At 47.9% G+C, this 20,000-nt stretch overlaps 4 protein-coding genes across 12 annotated transcripts in view; 2 read left to right on the forward strand and 2 right to left on the reverse strand.

The window, feature by feature from the left end:
• The window catches only part of LOC125958146 (cytospin-A-like), an 18,785-nt gene extending 10,269 nt beyond the window's left edge, over positions 1–8,516 (reverse strand). The window contains exons 1-5 of one of the 9 annotated variants that reach the window (XM_049691304.1): positions 8,288–8,516; positions 7,570–8,075; positions 1,675–2,485; positions 1,378–1,554; positions 1,175–1,276 (exon numbers count right to left, since the gene is read on the reverse strand). In XM_049691304.1, coding sequence (XP_049547261.1) covers positions 1,175–1,276; positions 1,378–1,554; positions 1,675–2,485; positions 7,570–8,075; positions 8,288–8,461 — 1,770 coding nt within the window. In that variant the 5' untranslated portion in view covers positions 8,462–8,516. Of the gene's footprint in view, positions 1–1,174; positions 1,277–1,377; positions 1,555–1,674; positions 2,820–5,922; positions 6,550–7,569; positions 8,076–8,287 lie in introns of those variants that run through there. The other 8 variants (XM_049691296.1, XM_049691355.1, XM_049691338.1 and 5 more) reach the window with 8 other exon arrangements.
• Positions 8,517–9,048: 532 nt separating this feature from the next.
• On the forward strand, positions 9,049–11,845 carry LOC125958400 (X-ray repair cross-complementing protein 5). The gene is made up of 7 exons (XM_049691696.1): positions 9,049–9,322; positions 9,382–10,542; positions 10,602–10,748; positions 10,811–11,086; positions 11,163–11,257; positions 11,341–11,618; positions 11,687–11,845. The coding sequence occupies exons 2-7, from the start codon at positions 9,701–9,703 to the stop codon at positions 11,798–11,800; spliced, it is 1,752 nt and encodes a 583-aa protein (XP_049547653.1). The 5' UTR covers positions 9,049–9,322; positions 9,382–9,700; the 3' UTR covers positions 11,801–11,845.
• A 70-nt stretch (positions 11,846–11,915) lies between these two features.
• On the reverse strand, positions 11,916–15,303 carry LOC125958558 (arrestin domain-containing protein 4). The gene is made up of 5 exons (XM_049691708.1): positions 14,338–15,303; positions 13,013–13,350; positions 12,759–12,941; positions 12,503–12,688; positions 11,916–12,408 (listed from the first exon to the last, which is right to left on the reverse strand). The coding sequence occupies exons 1-5, from the start codon at positions 14,456–14,458 to the stop codon at positions 12,211–12,213; spliced, it is 1,026 nt and encodes a 341-aa protein (XP_049547665.1). The 5' UTR covers positions 14,459–15,303; the 3' UTR covers positions 11,916–12,210.
• Positions 15,304–18,273: 2,970 nt separating this feature from the next.
• LOC125958142 (protein ELYS homolog) overlaps positions 18,274–20,000 on the forward strand; it is an 8,228-nt gene continuing 6,501 nt past the window's right edge. The window contains exons 1-4 of the mRNA XM_049691282.1: positions 18,274–18,487; positions 18,553–18,673; positions 18,747–19,864; positions 19,935–20,000. The exon at positions 19,935–20,000 is cut by the window's right edge and continues 465 nt beyond it. Coding sequence (XP_049547239.1) covers positions 18,406–18,487; positions 18,553–18,673; positions 18,747–19,864; positions 19,935–20,000 — 1,387 coding nt within the window. The 5' untranslated portion in view covers positions 18,274–18,405. The remainder of the gene's footprint in view (positions 18,488–18,552; positions 18,674–18,746; positions 19,865–19,934) is intronic.

The following is a 20,000-nucleotide window of genomic DNA, read 5'->3' on the forward strand; positions in this document are numbered from 1 at the left end:
AGCAGGACTTACCACCGATTCCGCTTGTGTGTAGTTCCGAATGTTCCAAATAACGAAATCGTAATACGAATCCCCGGAACTGTGTTAGGTCATGGTACCCAGCTTGTGCAATCCGAAATGCAAAAATTGCGCAAGCGAAGTGAGAATTTGCTGCAAATTTATGCAGAATCCACAGCAATCAACTCAAATTCCGGAACACGGCCTATCTAAGGACAGAAAGTATTATGCGAAAAAGCATCCGGTGCTACCGGAATAATGTAGCAAAATTTGGCCCTTCGGCTGGCTGACGAGCATGAAAGGAAATCGAGATGACAATGTTCACGACATTTGATACAAACCGGAACACATAGACACACACAGAGGGCCTATTCCTTCCTCTTCCATTTATACAGGTTCTTTTTTGCATTCATTCTCTCCTTTTAAATGGGAAAAAGAACCTTCATTGCATTATACATCTTTCTTTCTTACGCTCAGCATCTCGTATCTAAATCTAATCGAACTTGTTCGAACGTAAGAGTAGCGCACATACAAAAGAATAAAAAATAATTGCGTTAGGCGTTAAGCATTGGAACAAGAAATGCTTTGCCAATACTAGCTTCAATATCTGTTCTTCTGTGACAACGATCAATTGCGATCACATGGTAGGCACGTTTGCACGATTGATGTTTATAAGTACGCCCGCGGACACACGCCACCAGCGAAAGGTGTGTTCCAGATAAGCGACATAGGGCTGTCGACATAAATGATCACCCTTTTAATCGGCGTTGCTCACATGCAGCAATGCAAGCAATCATTGGCGATGCCATATTTGCACATAATTGCCTCCAAGCAACCTTCGGTGATATCGTCCAAGTAATAATCAATGTTGATACGTTTCCGATGTAAACAACGCGAACCCCATTCTGTTTTTAGAAGAGGGCGACGCGATAAGCAGTGCTTACACAGTAACGGAATTCGGGTACGTAACAGTCTGCTTTAGATAAAATGCGTCTTCGGGCATGCCGCCACCGGTTCCATTTCGGTTTGACCGCGCATTTGTTGACGAGAAGGTGGAATAGTTATCTTATCTCGTTTGCTCACCAACAGATTCCATTCAAAGGAGTGACTCACGAATGTATTTCCTTGAATTCGATGATCCATGTTTTCTTCCTAATTGTTACATCATTTCACTCACCTGAATGATCTTATCCTGTAAACAGGCGACAGCCACCTCACTGCTCGACGATTGTTTGTCCCAATCGGGCGTTACGCATGGTGTTCCGTCGGGTTCCATATTCTGAAAACAATAAGTCACCGGAATAGTTAATGATCGGAATCAGTCAACGGAATAGTACTAGCAGGTTGTATGAGCAATAGATGTGCGCGTAAAGTACTTACATTAGGCAGTGCGATCGAGGCCGGCGCTGAGCTATGCAACCGCTGGGTGTTGCGTATAAGCTGCTGCTTTTCCGAGTCGGACAACGGCGACTGGACGACCGTTTTCAACCGATCCCGGAGCGATTCGTTCTCGTTCAGCAAACGGTGCAGCTCACCATTGCTCTGCTCGTGTGACGTCTGGAAGAGATGAAACGAAATAGCGCATACGTCAGAACCACGGTCACCAGCGTATTATCATCGTCGTGCGTCGCAATGCGGACACAATTCCCAACGAGCGAAAGATAGAGATGCCCTTACCTTTAGGCGCACAATTTCGTCCCGCAGCAGCAGCAGCTCTTCCTGGCAGCTGCTCATCTCGTGGACCTTCTCCTCCAGTTGACGGTTTTCGGTTTGCAGCTTCTCGAGATGCACCTGCAGCTCAGCCATGCGATTCGGGGACGACTGTGGCTGCTGCTGCTGCTGCTGGTGATGGTGGTGATGATGCCCCTTTGGCGCCTTTTGAACCGCTCGCTCCGGTCCCACGAAACTGATGGCGGTCAGCTGTTCCATGCTGGAGCTCAAGCTGTTCCCGGCATCGACGGCACGCTCGTTCAGCGGACCATCACCACCGCTCGGAGGGAACTTGTTCAGATGGTTCGTCGAGGAGGAGGCAGTGGCCATTCCGATTACACCGCTGGATGCGTGTTGTGCCATATGAGCCGATGCCGTTCGACTATGCTGGTGCCCTTGTTGCTGCGGATGATGGTGATGGTGGTGATGATGATGCTGCAGCTGGTTGTGATTGTGGCCGGAATGTTCTAACCGTTCCTTTGAACCGTTGAATCGTTGCTGTTGACCACCACGGGTCTGCGGTTTGCTTGATACGACCGTATACTCGAGGCTCGAAACGGATGCTGCACTCTTCAGCAGACCACCACCGGTGGTGCCACCGCCGTTCGCAGACAAAGCTCCACTGCCACCGGTGCCACCACCACCGGTACCTAAAGCATATCCAGCACCACCGGTACCTGGGCCGACACCGCCGCCACCACCACCGTTACTGCCACCGGTCGGTGAGGACGACCGTTGCGTCTGGGAGGAATGTTTCGCACCCGACGGTCCTTGGCCTCTGCGGAACAAGGATTTGAGTTTGATCATAGTTCTCTCGCTCGGTTCGCTGTTTTGCACTAGCTCTATAGCAACAACCCGATGTTCTTCAACCGCACTACCACTGCAAACACGAGTTTACTCCAGCCGTGTAGTCTTCGGGACGTTTCGAAAAGACGTCTACTACGATCAGCGCTCCACGTTTTGCACTTAGTCTTATTTGAGATGTACTTTTTTACTAATTTTTACCACTCTTTTACGTCATCATCGTGCACTTTTCATTCACCGAGCCCACAGGCTGTTGGCCGCTTCCTGCTTGGCCGCATTATTTAAGAATATTTCTAAACAGCCAGAGACTAATAGAGTAGAGCGTTCCAACGGTCAGAGAGCAGCTAATGCAATGGGCGATCACATCGCGCTTCAACGCACAAGGGGAAAATCAAAGCCAATAGAGTTGTTTCCTTTGCCTCTAACAGGCGCAACACTGATGGCAAGACACCCAAATCCAATTGATCTCCATCAAAGGGTCAACTTGCATCACCATCGTGGTCGTATGTAAGAGTTATTTTCTTTTCTTTTCTTAATTCACTAAACTTTTGTGCTGCTTCCACTATACTGCTTTCGTCTAACCACAATTCCTCTTTAAATTTGGACAGTTAATCCACATCCACAGTTAAATTAACTCAGTTAAAAAGCAAAAATCGTAATGCACCACTCTCAAAAGCAACTTGCATAAATTCCTCGGGGAATTGCATTCTGATATTTAACAGGTTTTCTTGCAATCAGAAAAGCGACAAAACCAACACAGAAAACCAATAGCGTGCGACCAGAGGAGCCGTTTCCCGGTTCGCAAATGCAGGCGCAGATTTTGCGCAAACTCCCAGCACCTACCCGAATCCGTAGCACCTCGCGCGGGAACACAAAAGTGATCCGGTTTTCGCGAGGCGTGTGTTGTCTGAGAGGAGTCCCAACCACACGGCCACGGTCACATAGCGGAAATGGGCACGGGAAAACAGGTTTATTCGTTTGTTTCAAACTTGATTAAGCTCTCGTGCGCGCGATGCGATGCTGGTGGCGTGAAGAAAACCGCGAGATCGCCGCATAGCGAGCAAAACGGCGACCGTGATAGAGTAGGCCGGGTTGGTTGGCTGGTGGTGGTTCGGTGCTCGCCGATCGATCGGAAATGTAGAAACAAGTGCTGCTCCGCCTGCTGCGAAGAGTCAAACCGAACGAACAAGGGAATATATGGACGGATCCTTGGTTTGGCCACGCTCGATCGGTGTGTAACTGTAGTAAACCCGGTCTCTGCCTGGCTGCCTGCCCTTCGCATGCGACCGTAATTCGATACGAGAGAGCGGCACCGCTCTACGGAGCTAATCGTTCTAGTAACGTGCATTGCACCGCATTCGTACACGGAGTCGCCATATTATTGCGACACTCCTGCCCAGAACCGTAGACGTGACGGATGGGCAAATAACCCGGGTAGAAAGGGTAGTCACGGGGACTTTTTTCCTTTTTTTCAAAGTTATTTCTTAAATGCATCCAGTGCACCGGAAAAGGGAATCTACAACCATTTTACACCACCGGTCACCGTCAGCGGTCGCGAGAGCGAACCGCGCATTCGTACATTTGTAGGTAGATCAATTAATCTTATCGTTTCCAAGGTCGCCCAGGGAGTAGCTCCAAGTTTCCTTAAACAAACCGTGACCGTGCGTACGCACACGACGACCTACCGGCCACCGCTGTCTGCCCGTCCCTCGGAGCGTCCGACACAACGCAGTGATTGCGAAAGTTAAATTGTAGATCAACCGCACAGCAGGCTGCTGTTTGTTCCTTGGGTACTGCGGCACTTGAATTTAAAACCAGGTGTTATGGGGCTCATTAATGCGACTCGAACAACTAATGACTCGAACACACACACAAACGCAAGTCCGCGTCAGAGCCACGGTGGGTGACGCACTTCGCAAACGTGGGTGCCGCCAGTCTGGCGTATAGAATGTCGCCAAGCTGGTGCACTAATTACGCGCATCGATTTATCCCATCCTCCACCGACTGGTGTTCCGCCAACCCGTTCACGCAAGAAGTTAGTGCATTTCTAAATGGCAATCGTTGGGGTCGCAGTAAGAACTAGCCTGCACATGCTGTAGCATTTTGTCTACGTACTAAAACGAACAACGGTTCTCCCGGTGTGCATCTTATCTTAGATGTCGCGCTTGATGTACGGCACCAGTACAACGGTGAACGGGGATTTGTTCGGCCGTCTCCGATGCCGGAGACAATTCGCACTCCTCTCCTATTTGCAATTCAATTTGATTTAACCCGCGCAATGCATTCTTAGATGTCTCGCCCTGTTCACTCGACACCTCTTTGCAGTCGGTACGGAGGAGGTGCAGTGGCCACTCGATGTAGTACATCACCTTGGTGCGGCTTATTGCTGGTGCAACGTGAACGTGTAAAGCATATTCCGCGTCAACGGGGTGGGCACGCGACGTACGTGACTTGTTTGTCTGTCCGTTTTTTGTCGAGGCGCCCTCCAAGGCTGCTGTTTACAAACGAATCACCCAAAGGCGAGATGAACTATTCCAGCGCAATTCAAGCTCTTAAAACAGGTAACCAACCGACGGTTTGGGTTTTGCGGATAGTGTATTATCACCGCTTTATCCAAACACCCAGAAACTCCCCGATCTCCAGGTGGGTTCAACAAGATGGCAACCAACAGCCTACTGCTGTTGCTGCTGCTGTTGCTGTTAATTTGGTTGCCCCGCGTGAAAATCTATTTGCTGCTGCGGGTCGGTGCTTCCGCCTTTTGGGACTTCCGTTGCACAACCTTTGCGGTAGAAACAAAAAACAAGAATAATAACACTGCGCCCAAAGCCAAAAGAGTGCAACTGAGGCTGAGAAAGTGCTGGTGTGGCGACGGCCCGACGTGAATGGGAATGAGATCGAGACGTGGTGAAGAAATAAAACCGAAAGAAAAACGGCCAGTTCTCAAAGAGAAAGCAGCCCAGAAACATACATACGGGGTAAATAATAATGAGCCAGAGCTAGAGTAGCCCGTCTGTCCGTCCGTGTTCCGAGACGCACCACGGCACCCGATCATTAGGCCCTGTTGGTGAACCGCTCGAGAGCGTTTGCACATTTGGTAGTTGGATCTCGAAATTCAAGAAACCAAATCCATCTTCATCCGTCTTCTACAACATTTCAACGGGATGATCTCTGGTGAGGTGTCCCAGAACGGTATTGGGATTTGTGGATCGCAGTAGACCGCTGATTGGTACAGCTTAAGTTGGAGTTCGTTTAGCTCGAGCGACGAACGCCACATGAAGGGGTGCATTTTCTTCTGGCTGCATCACATCCGCTGCCAAGTGCTGTGGATGCTGGGGAGAGGGGATGATTGCTCTTAGCTGATTGCCACCCGGGCGCCCAAGAAACCACCAACACAAGCACGTACACACGTACACAAACGTTAATTTCCTTTGCACCGATTGAGGACCAAGAAAACAAGTAGGCTTCCTCCACACGCTGCTTTTTGCTTGGTGGGATGCTGGTGCGCCAGAGCAAAATTCCAGACGCAGCATCGAACTTTTCAGCACTTTAACGATCGCCACTGCACGCACAGAAACTTCGCGGTTTTCTTATGATTGCTATGCACAGATACACTCCTTGATCGTAACTTGGCCGAAAGCCTCGATTAGCATAAACTAACGCGAGGCAGACCTCCGCGACATCGACATGCATCGAACCGACGCAAGACACTTTCACACAAACACTCTGGCCTGCGGATGCGGATGCGGTTGCTAACGCCAGACCGCCAGGTCGCTCGGAGGCCTGTAGGTAGAACAAAAAACGCACGGACCACCTTCTGCAAAACACTAGGGCCAACGGAGAGTTTGTTTTTCCGACGCGCAAACAAACTACATCGTCGCGGACAACTAGGGGAGGAGGTGGAGGGCCTCAGACTTTCGCGGTTGCGCTCCGTGGTCGTCGAAACTAGGCTAACCGTATGCGAGAACCCCACTTTAGGCAAACTTGGCGAGAAAAAGAAGGCTTTCCTCCAGCGGCGCACGGCGTTTCTTGTTCGACGCGACGACGACAACAACAACCACGACGGCGCAAAGTTGGTGCGCTCGAACGGCTTAAGCGGGCCACACACGCGCGATATTATTGGTTACTTTCTAGGTTACTTTGTTTTTATTTCACACTCTGTGGCAATGATTCATCACATTTTCAGAAACTTTAAAATATGTTCACGTTTCTAAGAATATGTTAAATAAATCCAAGTAACCTAGAATATTGTGAAAAAATGCGGCGCGTGTGTGGTCCGCTTAACGTCGTTTTTTTATCCGCCTTTTTGACAGATCGCTGGCATCACTGCTCGAGCGAAGTGTGTCTCGGCTATTCCACGTGTTGGCCGTTGGTTTTGAATAAGAACCACAAAAATACTGATTTCGTCGCAATTTTCTGCTGCAACAATCTCAATAGTAATCGACTCGATGGCTTTGCGCAGCAGAACTACCCTGTACGAAGCTCACGCACGAAATACCGGAACGTTTATGAAACAACGCTCCTCCAGGCAAACCCCTAGTACCTCGAAACCCCTAGTACGAACCCCTAGTACCTCGAAACCGTCCCGTGAGCTCCACTCTTTCTTGAACAAGTCGCATTTTTATGGTATTACATAGCCCGGAATTAGTGGCAGCAAAGATCTTGGAAACGGGATTTGAGTAGAGTTAAATTACCTAATCGCCTGCTTATGGCTTGGCGAGCCTTAAACTAATTATGTACTCTACAGCAATGCCTAGTATAACCCGTTACATCAGAAGGGTAACCGATGATAATCCACCTCTGCTAGCTTATTTGAACCCTTTCACGATTACTGTCGGTGGAATTGGATTGCCCCAGTTTTAATGTGAAGGTCAGCAGGAAACTTGTGGAGCGCTGGTAGACGGTGGCATTTGTACAGCTTCCCGTAAAGCAGAGCGATAACATTTTCAATTTCTTCAATTTCTCGATAAATTCAATGTCCAATCGTGCGATTGAAGAACGTCCTCGGCGTGGTCACTATAAAGCGTGTTGGACTAAACCAAATGTTAATTATTGATTTACCTCTGCCTTCCGAAGCCACTGAGCAGCGGTTTCCGCGTGATTGATTTTCGTTGTTCCTCGGTGTTACTCCTGGATTGTTTTGGTTGACTGCGAAACAGCGAGCGGTCCGGTGCTGCTCCCAAATTGCCAACTGGAGCCGGTGGTGCCTTTCTTACAACGATTGGCCCTGGCTGGGAAGCACTCGTAAGGGATGATGGTGCGATGGAGCTTCCACGGCTGGATGCTTTCGTGGACGTTGACGAACGACCGGAGACGCTTGAGGCCGGTATGGAGGCTACCGTTATCGGTCTGCTCGGTGTACGGTACTGATTTGATTTGGAAACTATCTCACGGTCAATTTCCGATAGCACGGACCTATCCGAGGGTGCTCGACGTATGTTCACGAGCGGTACGGCCGCGTTGAGCTGTGCCGATGTTATCGATGAATTGCGAGCGATATTGATTTGGTTCAAGCGTTTCTTATTGATTTTCGCCGTTCGGCTTCCAACGCCCTTCAATGGCACATTCTGTAAAACATAGTAAAGACAATAATTCATTCATTAGCACAGCAATGGTGTAGCCAGGGGTTCTAAATAATGATGCTAGTTTTGCAATCTTGTTGTAACACATTCTTTCAAGCTGTAGTCAGACGTTGTAATATCTTATCTCACTTGCGCCACATGATGATAACGCTAAAGCCACAAGAAACACACGAGCACACCAGATCAACTTCACATACCGTGGGCTTCGCAGTGGATCCTTTCAGAAACCTACTGCCCCTATTTCCACCGTTTGCCGTATTGGCATCGCCGGAAGCTGATGGTGCAGCTTCCACTGGTGGTGGTCCATGCAACTTGTAATCGTCATGCTGCCAGGAGAACACATTCCGTATTTTCTGCTTTAAAGAACTCATCCTGATTGAATGCTAGTTCACACGTCCTTCACTATCGACGGTCACCGGCCCAACTGCCCATCCCTTGAGCGCCGATGAAAAATACTCTATTTAGTTGTACGCAGGAGTATGTTGATAAGAATGATAAGATACGAGTTCTCTGTTTCAGCTGATTGTAAGACGAACTTGGCGACCACTAACCGAGGGCCACCGTATCAGGGATTTAACGGTAGCATTTTATCTAAGCAACCATAAATTGATGTAGGTTTACAAAACGAGCGACAGGAAACGATTGCAAGTGATAATCGCGAGTGCGTGTTCCAAGAAAGATCATCAATTCATAGCTGGTAAGGATTAATCCGCAAAAAAAAAACCCGGCACGCCGGCATCGCACGCAGTGTTTGTAAACAAAACTAAACTTACCTCGGCGCGGCATTAGGCATTTTGTCTTCTTGGGCGCGTTTTCTGCTAAACATATTATTCCTACACACTATAAACGACTAGTAGCGATGAGATTTCCAGTTTTACAGTTTACTAAAGTAACTAACTAAACAGCATTGAGCCTTTTTTGTCGCAGTGCGCAAACACAATGCAGTCGACATGGCGTAGTCGGGAGAAGGGTTAAACCATTATAAACAGGATCCAGGAGTCGAAAGTTCCGCGGCGCGAAACACATGTCGACATGCGTTGTGTTTTTTTGGTAAAAAAGAGCGCCGGGATTTGACTGTGAAAAATTAAAGGGTCAAAATGAGTCAATAATACATTCCAGGTGTTTTTGTTACGTGAATAAACAAGAATCAACCAGATTGGCAAGAGGATTGCGCACGAAGGGCAAAGATAACGTTGGAATACGGCGGGAATACATTCCTGGTTTGGCCTTTGGTAAGTGCAGTCATATTTTGAGCAAACAGAAGGTGCTTAATCAAAGTGTTTCTTTTTAGGGTAACATCAGCTATCGCTGCTTGAAGACAGAATAGTATTTTAAGTACTTCAACTCGGGTTCATCAGGTGAAGCTGAGATAATCACATTTTAGTGCCTTGATTTTGGCTGAGATCGCTTCTGGATCTCCACTTTTTTGGCTTTTGGATCAAGAAATATTAAAATCAGAATGTGCTGATGTTGTGTTTGGAAACCTCGGCGGCGCCGGTGTTAATTTTAATCGTTTGCTTCAAATGACTCCGTTCTTACAATTCGATGTTTCCAGAGTACAGTCGTGATCGCGTTTGATCTTCCAAACTACACCAGTATCCACTACAATAATGAGCCAAGCTAATACTTTTGGCGGGAATCAATCGGACGAGGAAGATGATAACGAAGAGTTCGTGTACGGAGGCCGTTCGGCGTTAGTTTTAGTAATCGATTGTGCGGAAGAAATGTTCGTTGATAGCGATAATGGAAAGTTTAAGGAAACGCTCGATATTGCGGATGCGGTTATGCGGAATATGGTAACCAGCAACGAGAAGGATCTGGTGGCTCTGGTCCTGTACAACGTTCAGCACAATCGAACACCACCGGAAGATGATGATGATGATGGAAAGCAATCTTCATCCGGAATCGTTGCTCCTCGACAGTGTGCGATCTTTTTGCACCTAGACACCGTATCTGTGGAAATGATCAAAAAGGTGCGTCGTTTGCGAGATTCGGACGATTTCGAGGGCTTTGAACATAAATACGGCCACACGTCGGGAACAAGCCTAGCGAACGTGCTGTGGCTATGCACCCGGATGTTCACCCATTGCGGATACAAGCTCGAACATTCGACAATTTTCCTGTTCACCATGAACGATCAGCCGCACACCAACAATAGCAGCGAACATCAGCAATCGCTAACGAAAGCAAGGGATCTGCTGCAAAAGGACATCACAATAATGCTGCTACCGATGGTGGAGTCGTTTGATTGCAGCAAATTCTATACTGAATTTCTCTGCACCGCTCTCGGCGAGGACGAAGAAGATTTCCACCCGCCCGGTTACCAGGAATGTAAAGAACAGCTACTGCAAAGAATGTTTACAAAAGATTTCAAAAAGCGATCCCTCGCACACCTTAAGTGGTATCTTTCGAAAGATATCGCTCTGGCAGTTAACATCTATTCATTCACAAGGTATGTTCGGATTGAGCCATCTTTGGCATGGTATATTCTTATCACGCATTTTACCACAGAAAACCCCGATTCCCGAAGAAAGTGAAGCTACTGCGCTCTACCAACGAGATAGTAGAGTCGAAGCGTGTTCATATAGCGACGAGTTCTCTCGAAGACGGTGAACCAGATACTAGCACCTCCACCACTTTGCTACCTGGAGATCAGAGGTAACTAATATCTTATCAGATGAGAGCAAATGCCCGCTAAACTAGCGTTAATCATATTACAGAAAATGTATTTCACTCGGTGGCGAATCGATATCGTTCCGACCAGAAGAGATGAATCTCATGAAGCAGATCCTAACTCCGGGTATTCGACTGCTCGGTTTTAAACCTGCCTCCATCGTTACGATCACTAATCACGTACGGAGCAGCCTGTTCGTGTACCCGGATGAGGCACACATTCACGGCTCGACGGTCTTGTTGCGAACGCTCTATGAAAAGTGTCTAGAGAGGAACCAAGTTGCTTACTGCATCCTCACCGTACGACGGAAGCAACCTTCCAAGTAAGTTTACACTCAGTTGCTTACTTGTTACTGTTGAGAACTATCTTTTTATCTACTGCACTCTTTACTTGAAAAGACTTGTGGCCCTGGTACCTCAGAAGGAAGCTCTCGATACTAATGGTGAACGTTACCGCCAGGCTGGATTTCGAGTTGAGTTTATACCGTACGCCGGTATGTATTAATTCTTTAGTAGACAATCAGACACCACTGCAACCAACTTAATCTACGGTTTTTGTCTTTTCCGCCGGTATTAGCGGACATTCGAAATTTAGCTTTTTTGGAGGAGGCCGAAGCACCGACGATATCGACGGAGCAGGTTGATGTGTTTAAAAAGGTGATTAAAAAGATAAAATTCAAGTATAACCCATTTCTCTTTGAGAATCCTTCATCCCAAAACCTGTACATCAACCTTGAGTCACTGGTTTTCGATATAGAAAATGCCGAATTTTTCGATTCAACGCGACCTGATAATGATATGATCGATAAAAAGTTAGAAGCCCTTGCCGGCGAGATAAGCAACATGTTCACCGAGGTAGGTTATCTTCGATAATGGGTAAGGCGATAAGCTGATGATTTTGACACGGATTTTCAACATTTAAGGACGTAACGCGAGCACCCGCGAAGCGTGGCCGTAAAGGCGCAGACGATGACGGAGATGGTGATGGAATTGTCTCGACATCAAAAAGTGCCCGTTCTTCTCGCTCATCAAAATAAACTAAGCTGAAATCTTGCACTTGAAATGGCATGGAGGTAAATTGATCCGCTTACCTACACTTTGGTTGAGAAACAAACGTCCTTGGAGAAACAAAAACCCATTTCCTTGAATGTACCGATAGATGTGAGTTCGTATAAAGGTATAGAGATGAACTTTATTTAATATGCAATATAATCTATTACCTTACACGTCTATCGCTTCACAGTTGGAACGATGCACAAGTTCGCATTCTAACATGCCAACGCACACGTTGCAAGTGCTCACAGCAAAACGGTGTTTGTCGGCGTGATTAACATTTTAAAAGTTTAATTTACTAAGTTTTCCATGTATGGCACCGGTAACCGGCCATTTCGTTGCGCCAAGCGAAGCTGTGCTGACCAGCGCGGGTGCTGGTGTCGCTCGCGCTGCACTATTTTTGATCGTTTTTCTCGTGTAACCACGGTCGAAAGATGGGCAACGTAGACGGATAGTGCGTTTCCGGTTTGTAGATCGTTTCGGCCCACTCGTTCGTATCGTCACCGTCGGCCGTCTTGAACGGGTACGTACCGAGTGTGATGGGTAGCTGCAGCTTGATCTGCTTTTCCAACGATTTCGGTTCGATTAGGAACTGTGAAAGAGCGAGGAGGAAATGAACGAGTGGTTTTGAACAACAGCGATTAGCCAAAGTGTCCAGCGCGTCCAGAGCCATTGATATCACTTACACAAACGTCGTACTGAATCCGTATTAGGTGACATCCGCGAAGGTTCGTCGGTGGAAGTGGTGGAACGTACAGCGACTCATTTTGCCACTCGTCCCTATGACCGGCGCGTATCTTACCACGCGCTATCACCGCCAGTTCACGCTTTTCCGTCTGCATGATCTTATCACGGGCAAAGTACTGTATCGTCTAGAAGGACAAGATTAGCCAAATTAACGTACTTTACTATCAACCCCTTCTCGAAGCCCTCTGTGCGTACCTCTGTGAGAGCTGCTTTCGTCGATTTGATTGTAACACTGCTAGCATTCGTTACGGTGGCGTTAATCATGATCGATTCACCCGGAACATATCCACCGCGATCCAGGATGATTTTACACTTAACAATTCCCCCTCCGACGCACGCCATTCCGAGATTGTGCTCAATGTTGCACTTGAAGGGGTCCTGTAACGAAGCAAGAGGATTGATGCATGATTAGAAATGGTTCGCCGTCCGACAGTACGAGTTATACATACCGCCAGGTAGGGCTGCTCGAGGTTCAGATCGATCGGATTCATCACAATAAACACCTGGTGGTTCTTGTGGATCAACCCGGACGGTTCACGGAGACCGGCCTTGCAGTAGTACTGCACCCAGCCATACCGACCTAGGAAGGTCGACGGCAGATCGACCGGTAGGCCCAGTTTGAACGGGAAACTGTGAATGCCGGGTGACAGCACCGTTGGCCCCTGGTTGTCGGAGTCTCCGAGCAGGCGCATCCGAAAGTCGATGTAGTTCTCCTTGTCGTACGATCGCTCGTGCCGAGTCGAACGCACACGTACGACGCATTCGCCGACAACATGGAAATGGAGTCCTATAAAAGGAAGCGGTCAGTGATGCTGCGCTCATGATGAGGATGATGATTGATTGATCGCATCATTAATTTACGTAATGGGTATCTGGGCGCGTGTGTACCGCCTGGTGCGTGCGCATTTTTATTTGATGCCAAATCCCTTGGCCTCAAATTGCTGCTGCTGATGTCATGCAATCGCAATGAGAAACACTCGCTAAGAGGCTTTTGCGAATGCCATAATAACGGACCTGGTGACCAAACCGATTGCTGGTCGCACAATGGCAAAAAAGTAAACTACACGTTTTAGGTACACAAAAGTTGAACACATTCGGTCAGGACCTTTGAATCTTGGGAGTAAAATCAATCAAATTCAAGCAACGCAAAGCGTTTATTCGAAGATATTTTTAAATAAATGCTACACAAATGAATCCCCGAGATGGTAAGCACACATATAATTCCATTATTAATATTCCTATTCCAAAAGGGGAAACATTATGCCGCATGGATTGGGACATAACAAAGGCCCACTTTCCATACAAGACAACTATTTTAAAAAGCCCTGTTGTCCTTCATAACTGAAAAGCATTCGCAAAAAAAAGCCAAAAACGAAGCGTGTGACCTCGTGGAGAATAGGTCAGTAAGCTGTGGATGGAATCCAATCACTATCACAGGGAATCCATGGTCCATATTGGATCGAAAGGATGACTACTAAATTCAGGGTAAACACTACTTGTGCCGCTGGTGCGTACGCACAACGCCCCGAGGCTAATGCGGTAAATCGGTTAAACATAAACTGAACCGCACCCACCACCACCACCCTCAACGCCGATGCTTCAACGTAAAGAGTGCGTCACCAGCACACTACTGGGCACATCCGACGGTGCCGTGCGCGGTTACACAAGCATTCACGACAGGGGGTGTAACGCAAGGAAGGGAGCAGAATGATGATGATCGACGGTGTTGACCATTGGAAGGTTGAAGGTTGTGGCAGCAACCCCATCCACTTACCCAATACCGGTGTGTCGTCCTGCAGCTCAAGCAGAACCCGCCCGGACAGGAACTGACCCGGGAAGTACAGCAGCGATGTGTTGTCGAAGAGAATGAGAAATTTCAATAACTTCCGTGGCATTGCGTGGCTGCTCGTGGTCTACAGGGCGTGATGTATGTATACAATTTGATATTGTATTTCGACTGCAGCACAACCGTGCTATCATGGGACGATCGTGATCGTCTCCGTGATCGATGGCGACGACGACGACGACGATGTGACCGTGTTTGCGGATACAGGCTTCACACACTCTGCCGTACGAGCGATGATTCACAACGAGCGAGCTTTTCAGCCTAAGCTAATTCTTCCTACGACGATGACGACGACGATGACCTCTAGCTAACGGTTAACATAATTGCCACCACGGCCACTATTGGAGCACGATCGTGCGCATCTCACAGATCAGCACAGAAGTACGTACGCAACATGCTCTACTATCATTCAGCAGTTTCACAGACACAAACATACCACATCGACACGGATCACCGAAAGGTAAAGCGATCGAATCGCTCCCGAATTGATCGATTACTTCGCGAGGTTTATGCTGAATACTGCACTTTTCCAACAGAGGACAAACATCACGCAAGTAGGGCTGCTGCTGCTGACCATCCACTTCTTAACTTCTGGCTCATACGAAACCACACACAACCAAGTAACCTCGATCGCTACGTGCCAACCGAACCCCTCCGACTTACTTTGATGGAGCTTGCAACCTTGTGCTCTGTGTCGGCTTGGGGTCTCTTGACGATGGTGTTGATGGTGTTTGTATCGCCTTTGGTTTATGTTTTTCTTTTTGGTTTCGATCGCGTCCGTCTATACTGTTATGTCTCCGAGTGGCGAGTGTCTCCGTATGCGTTTGGCTGGCAATGATGTAAACCTTCAAAGGTGCGGCCCCCCAGTCAGGCGTCTCAGCCTTCCTACCTCACCACATAGACGACTACTATGCTCCATGCGTTTATCGTTGCCTGTTGCTGTTTCGTTCACTCTGTTTCCACTGGCCTAGGCATCATTCCGTTGCCTTCACTCTTTGGCCTGTATGCTCCATCGCAGTGAGCTTTTCTAAAGAGGTTCCTCGCTTTTCGCCGAAACAAGTCTTTTGATGCTTTTCGAACTATCCCGCCTCTCGATGGGTTTGGGGCGGGCGATGTTTGATGGGCGATGTTTTGTACGCACTACGAGTACACGGCGGGGTTGTTATGTTAAGAGAGTATTGTAAGCCATACGATCCATGTACCCAAAGATGTGACCAATTCAGATTTGATCTAACATCACGTTCAATACGTGTTCGGATGGCATCTTGTACCGGTAATGAACCAGGTCGTTGGTTATGAGGTCGCCACCAGAAGACCTCACCAAGGGGTAAATTTATAAATAAACGTCGTCGAATGTTCGTTGCCAAGAACATTTGGGTCGTAATCGCGAGAATGAACGTTTTACGTTTTAGTGCAGTGATGCTGTTACTAGCCGCAACGACGGGTGCCCGATCGGTTCGATATTTTAGGACCCCTATCAAACATCTAAGAGCCCACTTTCATACTATACCAGTGAAAGCGAAAAGACAAACGGATGATCAGCACCGGCGACACGTAGGATTGGATCAATCTCATTTCGGGTGTGTAGAATGGAAGCTCCATATTTGCAGTGATCATAAACAGAAATTGAATATATTCATCTGGTTTGTCGTTGTAGTCCCTGTTCTCGTGAGGATAGCAGCGACGAATCGACGCTGCAGTTGATGCGCAGCAAGGCATCCGTTGCGGAAGTGTTGCGCCATCGTTTGATGTCTTGTGGGTTGATTACCACAAAATCTCCTGAGCGTTGGAGAGATCGTTTGATATCCGAACTGGATGATATCATAACGGAGTTGGAAGAAAAAAGTGCTTTTTGCAAAACGCTTTACGAAGAACCTTATCGATATGATATGTTGCGTAGTTTGATCAGTCCTTGTCCGGATTGTTATCGTAAAAATGCCAAGCGAAAACTGCTGCTAGCGTTGCAAAAAGTGTTGGTACAATCCGTCGACAATCTGCCGGATGGCGGGGACACTTCCGCTGAAGAGACTGCAAATGATTCAAAAGATCCATTGCCATTTACGGATGCTCCAAAAAGTAGGAAAACTAGAAGCACAACCGAAGTTCCGCTCTTGACAACTACTATCCAGCTGGAAACTGGCACGGAACAATCAGAAGATCCGATTCCTAGCGAATTGAATTGGGCACAGCGCCATGCCATACAAACATCCGAAGTGACCAAACCAACAACTGAATCAGGCACTCCTAAAACCCATGGAGAAACTTCTCTAGGTCAATTCTACAATGGACAAGCCATCGGCAGTGTTCAGGAGTTCCTGCAACACTACATGAACACCGTGTATGCAGGAAACCCGGGAGACGAAGAGCGGAAGCAGTTTTTTCTTGAAGAACTGTGTCGAAGTGCATCAAACGGAAAAATCGTGCTGCAGTGCCCACAGTTTGACGGACAGCGAAAGTCTCGATCATTTCCCGGAGTACCAACAAAGGAAACCCTATCGTCTAGGAATACTGCTGAAGGTTCCGACGCCGCACGTGATAATAAAACACCGATACTTCCTGTTTCCACAAGCATAGATGGTAAATCGATAAAGGGAAATGTCGGGCATAAGTGTAACCCCTTGTGTTTGCAACTATTTCTTATTTCAGCTTCTCCACAAAATGTACTCCAAGCTCATCGGAGATGGCCATACCAGAATAGGCAACGATGGGCTCACGATGTCTAGCAGCTGCGATGCTATTTCTTGCTAATGATTACAATAAAGGATTATTACAGAGTGCAAGTTTCCCTTTAGTGGAGTTTCGTGGTACTACATACCCGTTCCGGAAGAGCTGTGGTTGTTCAGCTTCAAACACAAACACGCCGGTTGCTGCTTCTCTGCACAGGAGCTCCGTTGCAAGATTATATGTTTGCAGCACTTGGAAGAGTGCTACTTCGTTTGTTAGACAGCACACGACGAAACCAGAACCACGGCTTTCTCACTCTTGCGGGATACCGTGCGCGATACCAACCACCACCGTCCACCGGTTGGTCACAGTAACGCTAGAAAACAGGTCCTCTGTTCTGAAAAGAAGCAAGGGTTGCTCACCATGTTGGAAGTAAAGATCATCTCGCTCTCAGAAAAGGGGCATCTGGCTGGTTACTTGCAAGCGTTTATCCGAAACACAAAGGATTCTCGCCAGAATGCGGTGCCCGGATGATCCGGATGGTCGCACGGGGTAGGTAGGTCACATGCTGCTGATCGTCCGTCCGCTCGTCCAGCAGTTCTGGACGGAGAGACGGAGATGGAGTGGAGATTTGGCTTCGCTGGTACGGCGGTTCTAGTAGAAATTATAAAGACCGCTGGTAGACAAGTCGGGAAAATAATTTCCATAAATAACTTGCCAGCGGAGTTTGTAACAAAAGTTGTAAAAAAACAAATTCCACCATACATGCGTACAGGACCTTCGCAACGCAACTTTACACGACTAAGACGAATACTAGTTTCTAAAGCTAGACGGCGTCCGTCGTAGTTCGTAGGTTGCGTCTGTAAGTTGTTCTTTTATGGGAAACACCCAATAAACCTCTAAGCTAGTGTCGTCGTAACCGCGAAAAAGTTCGAAGTTTCACAACGTCGTTTTCCGTTTCCGCCCGAACGGTGCTCTGGGTCTTGGCACCAGCCCTCTGGTCGGCTTCAAAAGCTTAAAAGCTTTAAAAGCTTATAGTGCCTATACCTCTTATCCTGCCTCTTATTCTGCCTCTTATTCTGCCTTTTATTCTGCCTCTTATTCTGCCTGTTATCCTGCCAAACTGGTTTTGACAGCTTGAGCGCGAAAAAACAGCGGCGGCGGAAGAAGAAGAAAAAACCGGTGCGCAACGACGAGCACTAATTTGTAAATCGTTTGAAGCGAATAATTCGATTATTCCTCGATAATATCATAGCTCTATCCTATGCCCTGTGTTTAAAGCTCTTGGATAGTAAATAAATTAAAGGTTTTTCGGTGCTGGTTCGCCATAAAATGAGTTCCGAAATTTGTCTCGAGTTAGTTGATAGCGTGCGGTATTCGCGGGAAATCGGCGCTCATTTACCAACTAATGAAGGTTTGTACGATGCTCCGCCGAGGAAAAGGGTCCATTGTGTTTTTATTGGCTTTTCTCGATTCCAGATAAAAGTGGAATTCTGGAGCGAAACTCTCTCGCTTGGTACGCTCGCGGTTCCGTACTGGAAGTGTTCAACATAGACCCCAACCGGAAGGTCATTTCACACAACTTCAACAGCACAGCGAGGTTAGCGATCTTTTCGCGGACGAGCTGATCACTTCGAACGACCGCTTACTGATCTGCGTTTTCACTTTTGCAGCAAATCTAAACCTTGCACGATCGAATGTGTTGAGGAAGTGTGTCTGAACAGTCAAACGACGGTTTTGGCTGTGGCGCTGTGCCTGGGTACGGAACAGTCGCAGATTGCATTTCTCTCGCTTCGGAGATGCCGCGAACTGGGTCGTATCGATGTACAGGAAGACATCCGGACGTTAAGGTGGATCAACAATACACGCGAGTCCGTTGGATCGTTGTACCAGTTTAGCTGCTGTTTGGCCGCCGGTACGGAGGATGGAAAAGTACTGATCGTGGATGGATGCATCGGTATAGTGGAGCACGAAACGCCCGTCGGCACGACCAGCGTTCTAATCGATCGCACCGGGGTTGTCAAAAGACAGTGTCACATCGAACTGTTTCAATGCGATCTCGAACAAATCATCGATCGACTGGAGCAGGTGCGTGATCGAGGACTGTACGTGGGGCTGCAGTTACCCCAAGAAGTGTACGCATCGGTATGCTTTATGCTCGATATCACTCCGCTGAGAGCATTCACCGTTGGGTTCGTTGATGGTACCGTGCTGCTGTACGACCTACCGACCCTTTCGCGCATCCATCGTATCGCGGCTCCGTGTGAGGATTGTTCGGTTGTGTCGATGGATTTCTGCGAACCCAGCGATGATCCGAAGCCCTGTTTGTACCTGTGGGTGCTGTATGCGCACCCCGACGGGGCGTTTGCCGTTCTGTACTTGCTCATGTGTCAACATAAGCAACTTCTGAACGGTCGATCGACACCGATCTACGACGAACTGTTATCCTGCTCGGAGCGACTTAGCCTATCAAGCTACGATCCCGGTAGTCGGCCACTGAATGTACAAACCGTGCGAAAGAAGGTTGCTCACGAGGACGAACTCATTACGCTGACCGTGCTGAGTTGGCTCGGTTCCAACAACACAACCACGCTGATGGTGTTCGACCTAAACCAATGGTACAAGGCCGAGATGCCTTACGATTGCGACTGGAAGCAGGAGCTCACCTACACGGTCGTGTTTCAGCTAGGCGAACCAAGCTTCCATGTGCAACTGATCGAGCGATCGATTGTACTATTTCGTTCCATCCAACGCCCGGAGGAACACTTCTATCCAAGCTCATTGGCCTTCGGTAAGTCAACGAGTGTGATGATATATCGTGCTGATGTACTAATTCCTGATCATGATTTCCTTACTTGCAGACATCATGAGCTTTCACGGACTAACTCGCACCCGGCATCGATGGATTGGGTTGCAGAACAAATTGC

Source organism: Anopheles darlingi, chromosome 2, assembly GCF_943734745.1.
Source record: "Anopheles darlingi chromosome 2, idAnoDarlMG_H_01, whole genome shotgun sequence".
In the NCBI taxonomy this organism is placed as follows: Eukaryota; Metazoa; Arthropoda; class Insecta; order Diptera; family Culicidae; genus Anopheles; species Anopheles darlingi.

Coding starts and splice junctions, on each gene's coding strand:
- LOC125958558 (XM_049691708.1), bottom strand. CDS start 14,458: ATGCCACGGAAGTTATTGAAATTTCTCATTCTCTTCGACAACACATCG. Junction 12,942..13,012: donor TCGAGCAGCCCTACCTGGCG/GTATGTATAACT, acceptor GCTTCGTTACAG/GACCCCTTCAAGTGCAACAT. Junction 12,409..12,502: donor GGATTCAGTACGACGTTTGT/GTAAGTGATATC, acceptor GCTCTTTCACAG/TTCCTAATCGAACCGAAATC.
- LOC125958400 (XM_049691696.1), top strand. CDS start 9,701: ATGAGCCAAGCTAATACTTTTGGCGGGAATCAATCGGACGAGGAAGAT. Junction 11,087..11,162: donor CGACGGAAGCAACCTTCCAA/GTAAGTTTACAC, acceptor TTACTTGAAAAG/ACTTGTGGCCCTGGTACCTC. Junction 11,258..11,340: donor TGAGTTTATACCGTACGCCG/GTATGTATTAAT, acceptor CGCCGGTATTAG/CGGACATTCGAAATTTAGCT.